Source organism: Centruroides sculpturatus, unplaced genomic scaffold (genome assembly GCF_000671375.1).
Source record: "Centruroides sculpturatus isolate CEXI.00-Female unplaced genomic scaffold, Cexi_2.0 scaffold519, whole genome shotgun sequence".
In the NCBI taxonomy this organism is placed as follows: Eukaryota; Metazoa; Arthropoda; class Arachnida; order Scorpiones; family Buthidae; genus Centruroides; species Centruroides sculpturatus.
In genome coordinates, this window is record NW_019384900.1 from 120,982 (window position 1) to 135,891 (window position 14,910).

The 14,910-nt window shown below is 27.3% G+C and overlaps 1 protein-coding gene across 2 annotated transcripts in view; it reads left to right on the plus strand.

The window, feature by feature from the left end:
- Positions 1-414: 414 nt before the first annotated feature.
- Positions 415-14,910, plus strand: part of LOC111631466 (FERM domain-containing protein 5-like) — a 50,122-nt gene continuing 35,626 nt past the window's right edge. For both annotated transcript variants that reach the window (XM_023375711.1, XM_023375712.1), the window contains exons 1-2: positions 415-1,001; positions 12,614-12,718. In XM_023375711.1, the coding sequence (XP_023231479.1) occupies positions 906-1,001; positions 12,614-12,718 (201 nt within the window). In that variant the 5' untranslated portion in view covers positions 415-905. The remainder of the gene's footprint in view (positions 1,002-12,613; positions 12,719-14,910) is intronic.

Consider the following 14,910-nt stretch of genomic DNA (forward strand, 5'->3'; position numbering starts at 1 on the left):
TTTCATAAAGCATTTCCTGTTCGCAAATAAAATATGTTTGTAAGAAGTAATGCCGAATTAATATATGATACGAAATAAAACAGGTTAAAATTTCGCAAAAACTATTACGTAATTTTTAACGTTAGGTTTTTTTTCCCCCGAAGAAATTGCAAACCATTTTAGTTATTTACGATTTGTAACTCCGCCGTAATAAAATAATAAATTTAGAAACAATTTTTTTATTATTAATTTTGTATTCGAGTGGATGAATATAAATATCGGTGTTTATTAATTTTGCCGAAAATAGATATCAATATTTGATCGCGTATAAAAATAGAATGAAATAATGGCCGAAAGTTTTCATCTCTGAAACGTCAACGTCGAACGTCGAGCGCCGACGTTCGACGTTCGACGTTGACGTTTCACAGATAAAAACTTCGGCCGCAACCTCGTTATTATAAGGAAAATTGTGCGCGTGCATTTTTGAAATTTTCAGGAAAAACATTTTAAGTAATTAAAAATAATAATCGCTACATAAATTACATTACGTAAATTTTCACAACGCGCTCGTATTATTACATTTAAAATAATACAATTTTAATTATACCGAAAAAAAAAAAAAAAGCATTTCCTCGCTTTCTTAAAATAACAGGACCGGTTAAACGAGTTGTCTAGGAAATAAAATGTATTTTCCTCTTTCATTTGAGAGACCGAAGAGTGGAAGAACGATACGAATTGAATTATAAATATATATATATAATTTTACAATCGAAAATCTCGTACCGATCGATTATAAAAACGAATATTGTAGAATCCATACAAGGACCGCAGTTAACAAACAGTCATGTTTGGGTGATGACACGAACCCGTGTGGTGGATGGATTGAATTAATACCGATCGGTTTATAATAAACTAAACATTGCACAATGTTTAAATTTGGAAGTAAAAAGGACGTTAATATCGAATATAAATGCACTGTCAGATTATTGGATGATAACGAAGTGTTACAGTGTGAGTTTCAGGTGAGTCTTGTTTTTAATCCATTTCAAAGATGCTACATTATACATTTTCCACTTCTGATCCTCCTCCTCCCCCTCTTCCTCTCTTTCTGCATTATCTATGATGATAAATACTAAATCTTTTTATATAACACACAATAATAATTATCAAAAACAATTAAAAATTGAAGTATTTTTTTTTATTCAGTGACAATTTTCATAAAAATAAATGATTTCCTTTCATTTTATTCCATTAACAGAATGATTTCTTAATGTTATATAATATATAACATTATCATTTAAATTCTCTATGTTGTTATTAAGTAAAAGAATAGGGATTTTATATAACATTTAAGAAATTAGCATAAATGATGTAAATATCAGTGGTATCGATATCTAACGTGTGTGTATAATGTCCCAGGTATTTAAAATTTAATGCGATTTGTGAATTCGGTGTTTATTTAACTGTTGTTCTACGAAGATTTTTTTTTTTTATTACGAAATTAAATATTGTTAATTAAGATTGATTCGTTTGCGGTATTGTATTCAAAAATGTTAATTAAAAGATGAATGGAGATGCCGTTTAAATTGCTTGTTTAATTATATATAAGTATTGATTGATGTCATTCAAATTGAAATATTCGTTTGTAACGATGCCGATTAAAATGTGCTCGACTAAGAAAATAATGAAATATTAGACGAGTCGGGAAATTAGGCGATAAACTATAAACTAGGATGATCGGATGCCACCGTTCTTAATATTTGATCGTAGAATTGATCTTTGAATTGAATAATCTTATTAATATGTCAATATAATAATATAAATTTATACGTCAATAAATAAATGAATTTTTTAAAAAATAACTGTAGTTTTTGATCAATTTTGAATCCCATTTTTGTTGATTTTGAAAGGTGTTCCCAGTTTGATTGTAAGTGATACAGCTCACTTACTTTACTTATATAAATTAGCTTAAAAATATTAATTTAGTAAAGTCTTGGGCTGAATATCTAAAAAAGATTGTGTTATTCATTAAGAAAATATACAAAATATGCATAAACGATATTAGTCTTCACTACTTTTATTAACCACCTTATCAGCAATTTTGCAGACCAAATAAGCTGTTACGTTCAAGGTAGCATACTATCACCAAAGTAATAGAGAGGACTAATCACTCACCATGTCAAATTTAAACGACTTAAAGCTTGTTTTGAATCAAAACCAATCTGACAGAGAACAATATACATAAAATTAAATGCTAAACTAAGAAGAATTTCGATAGTTCAGTGTTACATACATATAGTATAACTAAAAAGTAGAAAATAAAAAATATATAAAAAAGCATTTTAAAAGTAATGCTTTTTATTCAGATAAATGTACTAAACAGTAAAAAATAAATTTTCTTCAGCTTTCACAATATTTTTGGTATTATGGAACCAAAAATAAAAGCATGGGACTCTTCTGTTTAGAAATATTCTATGACCAAAAATACTGTGAAAGCTGAAGAAAATTTTTTTTTAACTTTTTANTAACTATTTTAACACTTTAGAGTGATTTTTACAGAAATAAATTATAAAAACAAAATTTGTTTTGTCATACTAAAATTATAAGAAATTAATTTTTAAAAAATGTGCACCATCATTTATATATATATATTGCTTTTAATAGAAATCTTGACGGGATTTTTGTTACAATAAAAATAAAAGTTTGATTCCAGAAGTAACACACAAAGATCTGTTGAGATGTAATATTTTTTTGTTTTGAAACTTTTCATAATGAAAAACTATTTCAAATGAAGATTGTATTAACATTAAGATATATATATATATATAACATATATATATATATACATATGTCATTTTATGCATACTATTAAATTTATATAGTGATATCTCAGTCTTCGTCAATAATTTATTCGAAAACAATTCACGAAATCCGAAACTGACGAAAACCGAGGCAATTATTTCCATATGAATCAATGGTGAATCCAATTAATTCGTTTTGAACATTCCAAAACACGTATCAAAAACACAGAGAATAAATATAGTGTTTATAACTAAAAACAATAAGAAATTAATATAAAATGAATATAAAAGACTAATGTAAAGAATAAATGAACATTTAACATGACATTCAAAGGGCTGTTGGCTATGGAATTTTTTTTTGGTTCCTTGATGGAGCTAAAAGGAAAGGAAAGCAATGGAATTATTTAGCTACATATGCAGGGTAATGCCCACACAATGAGAAACAATGCCACACAGCAGGAAAATGCATGGGTCACCCTTTGTTTTTGCTAAATTAGCAACATGGTCATGTGGGCATGCCAACAAAATCTGAGGCAACCAACAAAAACTGAGACAAATTTTTCGCAGAAAAAATTGACGATAACCGAAGTCAACAAAAACCAAGGTATTACTATAATTTACTTTGTAACATATCATACAAATTATTCAAGTATAATATAAACAGAAAATTAGCTTATGGTTAAAATGCATGACATATTTAAAACTGAACATTAAATAATTTTATGTAAAGTAAACAGCTACTATTTTGCTGAATTAGTCAATAACAATATAAAATTTGAAATAATTAAATTTTAAAAAAATAAATATCTTGAAAAAATAATTTGATATGATTATACTAAACCAGTGATGATTAACATTTTTGGGCCACAAATGAACTTTATTGATGTCCAGTGGGCCATTGCTGAATACTAATATTGATAGCCTCCAATACACTAGGTACTGAAATAATATGTACTAATGATATACAAACTAATAATATATAATTTATTCACATTTTTTCACTGCTCAAGTTTAGTTTGAATGATCTTCAAGAATGTCAGCTGAAATGGGTTGCGTAATGTCATGAGGCAGAAAACGAGAAAATAAAATTATGTTGACAAAGTCTGCAACTACAAATTACAACTCAAGGACCACATGTTGCTCATAACTGTTTTAAGCTTTTTAATAGCTTGAGCATATTTCTATAATTATAATTTATTATACTGCTAATTCTTAATGCAAAATTATAACCCCATTTTAAAATGCTTCTATTTAACTTGCTTTGTATCATATCTTCAAGTCTTGAACTCAAATTTCATCCATTTATAATTAAGACAGAAGGCTGAGCCTTAGGACATACCTAAGTCCGATGACAATGCATTGTAATGATGTTTTAGCAATGTCTCCATTCCCACAACTCTCCGTATTCCAAAACTCAATAAACATAGCCAAATGCAGATAATCATTGTGTGTGTATGCACTTAGTGATGTATATGGTGGGTTTGCACTCATATTATTCTCCACTCCAACCTCAGAAAACATAACCAATAAAAATCTTTTTAAAAAANATAACCGAAGTCAACAAAAACCAAGGTATTACTATAATTTACTTTGTAACATATCATACAAATTATTCAAGTATAATATAAACAGAAAATTAGCTTATGGTTAAAATGCATGACATATTTAAAACTGAACATTAAATAATTTTATGTAAAGTAAACAGCTACTATTTTGCTGAATTAGTCAATAACAATATAAAATTTGAAATAATTAAATTTTAAAAAAATAAATATCTTGAAAAAATAATTTGATATGATTATACTAAACCAGTGATGATCAACATTTTTGGGCCACAAATGAACTTTATTGATGTCCAGTGGGCCACTGCTGAATACTAATATTGATAGCCTCCAATACACTAGGTACTGAAATAATATGTACTAATGATATACAAACTAATAATATATAATTTATTCACATTTTTTCACTGCTCAAGTTTAGTTTGAATGATCTTCAAGAATGTCAGCTGAAATGGGTTGCGTAATGTCATGAGGCAGAAAACGAGAAAATAAAATTATGTTGACAAAGTCTGCAACTACAAATTACAACTCAAGGACCACATGTTGCTCATAACTGTTTTAAGCTTTTTAATAGCTTGAGCATATTTCTATAATTATAATTTATTATACTGCTAATTCTTAATGCAAAATTATAACCCCATTTTAAAATGCTTCTATTTAACTTGCTTTGTATCATATCTTCAAGTCTTGAACTCAAATTTCATCCATTTATAATTAAGACAGAAGGCTGAGCCTTAGGACATACCTAAGTCCGATGACAATGCATTGTAATGATGTTTTAGCAATGTCTCCATTCCCACAACTCTCCGTATTCCAAAACTCAATAAACATAGCCAAATGCAGATAATCATTGTGTGTGTATGCACTTAGTGATGTATATGGTGGGTTTGCACTCATATTATTCTCCACTCCAACCTCAGAAAACATAACCAATAAAAATGTTTTTAAAAAACTTTTTAATACATTAAAATTATTAATTGAACACAGTTTAATGTAAATTACTTTATAATGAAATCTGAAATTTTAAAATCTTTTCTATATTGAATAAATATGGTATTTGACTGTGTCTGTTTTTAATAATTAATTTTATTATTTTGAAATTTTAAGCTATGTAAAGAAATTAGATTGGAAGATTTTTCTTATTTGGTTTAATAAACATAGTGCAAGAGGTTACTAAATATTACAAAATACATCAATGTGGAAAAAAGTGTAATATTTTGTAAAAAATATATTTAAATATTTCACTTAGTTTAATAATAATAATAGTAAATCAGCAAAATATTTTTTATTTTTATTTATTTTTTTGCAAATAAATAAAGCAAATATTTTGATATTTTAGATTTATTTTACAAATTCAAATTTCATCTTCAAATCGTATGAATTTAAATATTTTGCCATAATTTTTTAAATTGAATAACTTTTAGAATAAGAACAATAATAAATTCTTATGCTGTTTTTGCAATCTCTTTCTCATTTAGAATGCAGATAATTTTGAATAGTGAATATTGTCAGATTTTCTTTATTCATTATTATTGATAAAGTTGACTTTCATTTTTATTGTTGATACAATGGAATCTGGTTAACTTGAATCTGTCGGGGTAAAAAAATTTGGACTTCAAGTTAAAAGTTTCAAGGAATTCGAGTTAACAAATTTGATTTAACATTATGCTAGATGATTAGAGAAAGTTAGATTAGAGAAAGTGATGATTAGAGAAAGAGAGAAAAGAGAGAAAGTTATCCAGGTTTGAATTTACCAGGTTGCACTGTATTCCTCTATCGCTAATAATAAATTATTTAAAAATGCTGAACTATATCAATAAATTTTTTGCAAATAGTTAATATAATTATAAACTAATATGAATTTACTATACTTTTTTCATAAATAATCCGCCCGAAAACAATCGGTGAAATCCGAAACCGACGAAAACCGAGACAAATTTTTCGCAGAAAAAGGTGACGAAAACTGAAATTGACGATAACCGAAGTCAACAAAAACCAAGGTATTACTATATANATTAGAAATGCAAATGTTGACATTTGTCAAATTGTTGATTGCATATTTGTTGACTATACTCTTCAAACTAAAATCTAATCTCATATTTATTTATTTATTATTTCTTTTTAAGATTTGGTTTAGGTTTTTGATTATTTTGAACCTATTTAAATTTTTTTAAATGAATTTAATAATTATTTTAAAGAGTAAGTTCTAAATCTAAAAGATGTATGTAAATTATCGCAAACATTTTTTATTAATTTATTGTATAAAATTATTATTATTAATGTTATCTATTTAAAAAATGATAACAAAGTTATTAGAAATGAACTGAAAAATTATTTTACTCATACAGGTAAAATTGTAAATAAATATGCAAATAAAAAAAATAGAAAGGAATACAATTTGGTTAATTTCTTTCTATTTAATTAAGATAATTTATAAATAATAATAATTGAATTTCAAGATATACTCCTAACAATATAATAAATAATTAACTGCTAATTATACTTACAAAAATTTTATTTAAAAACAGTTGCAATCTAATTTTAAACTTTTTTTAAAAAGAAAAGTATGCTTGATAGAAATATGAAATTTTGTTAGATATTATCTGATTATTATAAAGATTGGGCAAATTTGAGTTTGACAGATTCAAAAATAGCATGTTAATGCTGTTTAGTATTTGAATAAAATTATCTACGTTATAATGAGGATGATACAAATATATTAAGTTTAAAAGAAAACATTTTTCTCTGTATTTAATCATTAAATATATCATATAGAATTAATACAGTTAAAAGTAGGAGATTTAATTAAAAATTTGAGCGAATGCTATGACAATGTCGTTTAGACCTGAGATTTATAGAAAACTTACAGAATTGCTAATGTATTGGAAGTAATTTAAAAATTAAATGTTAATGAGTCTTGCATATTATATTATAAAGAGGTCAAAGACTTTTAGCATTTATGATGATAAATAATTTTTAGATTAAACAATGCTTTTAAATATAATTATACATCTATAATGAATGATGATGATTTGAACATTTTAAAATTTTTCAGCTAATTTATTATAATTACATAATTCATAATATGAAGATTAAATTTAAAGTTTTTCCTGTTAAAAAAAAGAATGTAACTTTTCCTTGTTAAAAAATTCAAAAAAAAATTTAAAACATTTTTTCAAACTTTTAATCAGTATTTGGTAAATTAAATTATTATTCACAATTAAATATTTTAAAAAATTTGCTTATTCTTTGAGAAACTAGAATACATTGGTTTTAGTCATTTCTTTCTAAATTAAACATGAGATTTTATACCTAAAGAATTTTTTTTTCAGCATAACTACTAAATAGCTATTTTCAAAGGTAACAGATAGACAGGATGTCTACATTTCACAAGATATATAGAATGAATATCACAAGATTTTTTTTGCATGAAATATACAGTTCAAAAAATTTTACTCCATTACTGGCAACAATGCTCTTGACAAACATTATTTGTTAAGGGCATTGCTTCAACAAAGTCTGAGGCTATTTATCTGCCATGCTAGCCTGGAATTGCAGATGCTTTACTCAACAATGAATTAGATATTGAAGCTTAATGTTTACAAACTGTAAATTATATAGGACAATAGCAAGATTGAGGCCAAAGTTTTAAACGCAAAAATGTGCACCATTTTCCTGTAAGCCTAGAAGTTTGACAATGGTGTTTGGATAGTCAGTGGAATCATGCTTGACATTCCAAACACCATTGTCAAACTTCTAGGCTTACGGGAAAGCGGCATTGAACGTCCGACGTACACATTTTCGCATTTAAAATTTCAGCCTCAATCTCGCTAATGATTCTCAAACTTTCCTCAGTCACTACCTGTTTGGTCCATAAACTTACACCTAACCTGTCAATAAACTGTCATAAACTGTCAATCCATTTTCCCTTGTGTGAGAAACATTTGGTAATATTCTTAGAAAAATTTTTCTACAAACCTCATATTGTGTCCTTACTATACATTGTTCTCCATATCTGGAAACCATTAAACACAATGTTTCTTTTTAGTGGTTTTAATGAGGGAAAGGGAAAGGTTGTCAGTGACCACAACCATTGCCCATAGTCACCATTCATTCAGGACCCTGATGCCCTTTGATTCTTTTTGTATCCTTAGGTTTGCTCATTGCCTCCAGGAGTGCATTAGCAGGCTCGCCGTAAGCGGGCATGCAAGGCGTGCACCGCACGCGGGCGGCAAATCAAGTGATCGGTTACGTAATATTCAAAGTCATTGTCATAATACCCACCCTACGTATAGCATAAGAAATCTTTTCGTATGGAGAAAAAAATTCTGACCGGCGTGCAATTATTATATTCTTATTTATATTATAGCGTTAAAGCACCTCTATTGGCATTTATCAGAATTAAGATGCAATGCGAAACGTCTGTCGGCAGGTTGAAGCATCCGGCGGCGCCCAGAAGCCAAGTACTCATAGTTGTGCTCTATGACAGAAGTTGATAGGACTGGTGATAATAGGGAATCTCCACAGAGCTTCCTTCTCAATTTGTACTTGTACGCATTCGAACAGTACTATCGCATATCAAATTGCAATTATTTTGTTAATAATGGGTCATGGCAATTGTCAATAAGACATGGGTCTAAGTATAATTAATCATATTTTAACTTGGTTAGGATTTAAATCTGAAGCTTAAAGACAATTCGAGTAGTGAAACAGACATTGACGGTATTGATTTGTATGATTGAAATCTGTACTTTAAAGTTGCATTTTCCAGAAAACCAGTCTAATGATCCACAAACCCTATTACAATATCTTTTTACTAATGACTTAATATCAACATTTCCGAACACAGCAATAGCACTAAGAATATTACTTACATTGCCTGTTTCAGTTGCATTTTGTGAAAGGTCCTTTTCAAAGTTAAAAATTATAAAAAACTATTTAAGATCAACAATGTATCAGCAAAGACTAAGTAATTTAGCTACAGTTTCAATTGAACACGAAATCTTAGACAGCTTGGATACAAGAAAATTGATAGCAGATTTCACAAACACAGGCAAGAAGAGTTAAATTTCTGTAAATAAATATTTATATGGTTTTACACTTAAGTAAACAAAAATAACTTAGTAATAATAAATAGTTTTTCTTTATAAAGTATTTCTTTTCTTTTTTTCACACTCTTATGAGACAACACCAAAGAGCCTTACTGGCAAGCTCAGCATAGGTAGTCGTAGTTAAACAGGGAGCGGCATAATCGGTATTGCACACAGGCGTTCAAACAGCTAGCGGTGCCCCTATGCATTAGTGTTCACTTGAAGAACCACTGATTTAGGAAATTAAGTACAGTGAAAAACACTAGTGTATGAAATTAGTAGTTAACGTACTTCACTATACAGGGACTCCAGGCTCTGAGTAGGCCACTCGTGAATTTTTTCACTGCTAAAAATCAAAGTTTAAAATGTAATTTAGAAATACAAGCACATACATATAGATATGCTTTCTGTTTATGATATATTGTAACAAGTTATGGTACATACTTATTTACATTTCCTGTGTGGGAAAAATATGAGAGTTGTTTCAGCATTTAATAAATAGATAAATTTAATATCACTTTTTAAGCCAGTGTGAGCCCCTACTAAATTTGCTTATGTAAACCCATGCTATATATTCAAGTGGATGACCAATTTCTCTTGAATATGGTCAAGAGGTTCTGGATTCTTTTGTGAAGATACATAAAGAAGACGAGTACATGCAAAGAAGGTTACTGATGTTGCAGTTAGTCTGGAATACTAGAAACACTGAATTGGATAGTTGATAGTGAAAACCTAACTTAGGAGAATAAAATCACTGTTTGTTTCCTAAGATATGTTTGCAAACATTTTGCAAGAAGCCAGATTGGATTGAATTATGTTTTATTAAAGATGCCTATGTAAAAGTTTGCTAAATTAGAGTGCCTATTGCTTTGTGATAAACTCATTGAGTTATTATATTTGCTACAAAAACTGTTTCCCATATCTGTTAAAGTTTGTTTTATTAAATGTTACAAATTATTAAATAAATTGTAGACATCCTGTATATCTTTATATTTATCATTGATAGTTTCCAAGATATGATGTCTAATATGTATTATATTATGTAGTCATCCAAAGCTAAAGACCATTAGAATGGCAATGACATTCCAGTGATCTTTACCTTAGAAAGTTTTCAATCAATACTATCCAAAATTTTGAAATAAAATGTTTTATATTTCTTACTCTACAATATAATTATTTTACTAAAAAGTTTTAATGAAATTGAATGTGTTAATGTATTTGTTTAAATTATATTAAATTTTAAATTAAATACAAATAAATTTTAAATTAAATATAAATTAATGTATTAATTAATATTAATTAATACATTAATATATTAATGTATTGTAATGGAAATATATTTGAGGAAAGCATTTATTATAGTGAATACATTTGACCTAAATTTTTGAAAATTAGATCATTAAAGCTCTCATAATGTAAACTAAGAATGTTTAGAGAGTCTCATCTGTTTTAGAAAACAAATAGTTAATACTACAATAGCTAAATAAATAAAGTATTTTTTCTAACCTGTATAGTAAATTCTGTTGTTTGGCTTTCAAATTATGCTATTTAGAAAGTATAAAAGATTTTTGTCGTTTAGCTATTATATACTGTATATAAATTTTTCATATTTCTAAGAATTGGGATATTTTCTTCAAATATGTATCTTCTCACTTACAAGTTTACATATCTTTTTGCATTGTTGAGAAACTATATTTGAAGTATGTGATAACTATATTGGAAGAGTCTTCTGAAGAGCATCACAGAAAAATTTTAATGAAAACATGATGTTTTGACATTTGATTTTTTTTGTCTTAACTTCAAAAAAATTTTCAGCTTTTACAAGAATTATGCAGATTATCTGCTTAGAAGATAATATTTTGGTGATATGTGTACAAAGTGTATGCAGAACCAGATATTACAGTATAGTCTTTTGAGTAAACAAGACATTATAATACTATGGATTCAATTGAGTTCACTTCTTTTATTGAAGTAAGAATATTTAATGCCATACATTCTTCTGTTATTTCTGTTGATATTTAAAACAGTTTATTATATCTGTATTTTACAATAGATAAGGTATTAGAGATTTATTGACTATATTATTTTTAACTGTAACTTTTGAAAATCATATAAAAAGTTTTTTTGTTTATAGATAGATTTATATTTTGTTATATTTCATAACAACAAAAACCTAATATTTTGTTTATAAAGAGTTTATTCAATATATTTATTTATATAAACAAAAATATATAATAAATGTATAGAATGAAATGTTCATGCTGCATTTTGATAAAACTAAAATAAATATGTACGATCAATATTGAAAATTGAATCAAAAATATAATACTGTATATAAGTAAAACAAGTAATTTTATTTCTGCTTGAAATGGTTTATATCTGAAGATGCTTTCAGTAGATGTAAAATTACTTGTTCTGCTTCTGTATTGTTTCTAAGCAGTTTTCAGCACTGGTCCTGTAGATTAGATTTATTTTTTTAAATAAAATTTATTAATAATTAATTAATGATATAATACAGGGTGTTTCAAAATTGTCTTTACTACTTTATAGTTTAAAAATTGATTCAAAGGATGTGCATAATATTTTTAAATACACAAATTTAGCCATATACATCAATTTTCATTTATGTAAATTTTTGCACCAAAAAATCTCACCACGGTGTGATCAACCAATTCCCAGGACAGTAGATTGGTCAGGGTGAACCAGTAGCATGCCTCCTCATTCCCTGGATAAAAACACGTTTAGAATTTTTCATTTGGAGATTTGTTAAAGATTGAATGTATAGTACATGCCACTCTAATCTGCAAGTGCAGCCAAACTCCAAACTCAAATTACCACCTCAAGTGACACTGGGAAGTGACACTGTATGTAAGAAGAAGTTGACTATAGATGGGATGTCTGCCATGTAATAAATGGAAGTCACATTGGATTACATATCAATGTTCTAAAATTATAGGTTTCTTCTATCAGTTCACTAATATCTTGCCCTCAAGTTGTAAAGCTATTTTTGAAACATCCAGTAATTTAATTAGTAATGAACTCTTAAATGGTAAAACTTGATTCATGATGTTTGCATATGGTAATATATTTTAGGTTTTTTTTAATCTTGAAATTAAATTAATTTAAAAGTAAACAAAAGTCTGTGTAAATCATGGAAAATAATAATAATTTTTTTTTATAGAATGAGCACAAAGGACAATACCTTTTGGACTATGTATGTAATGCCCTTAATCTTGTTGAGAAAGATTATTTTGGATTGCGCTATGTTGATTCACACAAGCAACGTGTAAGTAAATTATTGTTTAAAATAATAAAATAGAAAATTTATAGTATACATTCATGATCTTGAAGAAAAAGTTTTATAATAGTACAACAATCAAATCATTTTTGTTTAGATAAAATGAATAACTATAAAAGGGAGGAAAAAATTAAAATTTAATTTTATTGAAAAATAGGATAAATTTTATAGAATATTCTTATTTTAAAAATATTAAGTGTATTATTTCTCAAGAGTGCAAATAATCTTAATTTAAAAATAAGTTACTTTAAAATACTGTATTGTACTTTCCATATATCAGCAAGATTAATATCATTTATAAAAAATTAGTGTTTATCTTCTGAAATACGTATATAAGATGACTTGGAAGAAAATGGAGGACTTTTTAAAATTTTACATGCTTAATAATCATATGTTGAAATTCCATTGTAATTTCAATGTTAAAAATTATTTCTCAGGAGGAAAACTTAATCCATACCAATGCTTTCCTTGTCAAACCATCTTTTATACGACCAATGACATAGGCATGTTTTTGGAAACTTTCTTTCCCTCTTCAGTATGGTCACTGAGACATATTTTTTTTATTTATCATTACAGTTTTATCACAAGTCACTGCCATGCCCACCAAGTAAAAAAATCAGTGATTGACTACATATATGGAAAGTTTCCAATTTTCGGGGATTGATTTCTCTGCCCCAAAACACTTGAAGTAATTCTGAATATCTCATTCAAAATAAAATTGTTTTCTTAGATAGTGTGCAAAGTTTAAAGATTTTCTTAATGCAGTTGCCAAAATATAATGGAGTATCAAAAGCATTGGTTGGTGGCACATTCAGTTGGCAGTGTGTTGGTCAACGATGCATTCGGTTGGAGCCAACCAAAATGAATATTGAAAGTGTTTGGTTGGCACTGCATTTGGTCAGTGGTGTGTTAAGTTGCCAAGCATTAACTGAATTGTACATCATTGTAATAATACAATTATTAAACAAAAACAATTGATATCCAAACAAAAACATCTGAGATGTAAAAAAATTACACCAAGTAAAAATTTATGACAGTTTAGATGATGGTTAAAATTTTTCTTAGCAGTTTTTCTTTGATAAAGATAAGTTTGACACTTGGAAGCAGTACCCACAAGGTTTTTACTTGTATTATTGTTCATATTTCACCTCCAAACACCAAGCTTATTTTTACTGAAGATAAACTGCTAAGAAAAATTTTGACTGCCATCTAAATTGTCATAAATTTTTACATGGTGTAATTTTTTTACATCTCAGATGTTTTTGTTTGGATAATTGATATAACAGAGTTTAGAGAAAGTTCCCTGAAATGCTTATGCATTGACAAAGTAAAGATGGACTATTTAAACACAATCTGCCAAATTATTGGGCTATTATATGACTAATTTGGATTAGAAATGATGTGTGTATATGTATGTATATATATATGTACACATACACATCATTTATACACACACATCACATATATTATAATTGAATCAAAAATATAATACTGTATATAAGTAAAACANATGCGTAACATTACAATGGGCCACAATTTAGGCAAACATGCTTTTAAAAAAGTAAAACAAATACAAAATGAATAAGATTTCATTGTTATATCAAGAGTTCGTACTTGCACCTGCACATTATAACGACGATACATGCAAATTTTCATTTATTTAATTGTTTTGGTATACACGAAACGGAAAACGAAAGTTTTAATAGATATATAATGTCGCTTAGCATGCCACACAATTTAATGTGACGGGCCACGGGTTGGCCAAGCCTGATTTAAGTATATTAATGGTTAAAATAAAATTAAAAGGCAATCAATTAGATGAACATTATTTATTCAAACATAGTCTACTTAATTATAAAAAATGGTATTGATTAGAAGTGACACAACACTTGTACGAAACTATAAAATAAAAATCAGCTAATCAGTACTTATCAGTTTGTATTTTTTTTTATTAAGCCAAGAAATTTTAAAGGTAATTAACTTTCGAAAATATTTTCAAAAATTCAAATGAAATAATAAAAACAACTTTTAAAGTCAAACTAAAATTAAAAATGAACTTGTTTGTGTTTCTTAGTGTAACATGTAAAATATTTAATCTTTTATTTATTTTTACAGGGTGAGTTAAAGTGTACCTAGGTAACCCCAATGGCTGCACTTCAGACTGTTTGTGCTCCCGGCAG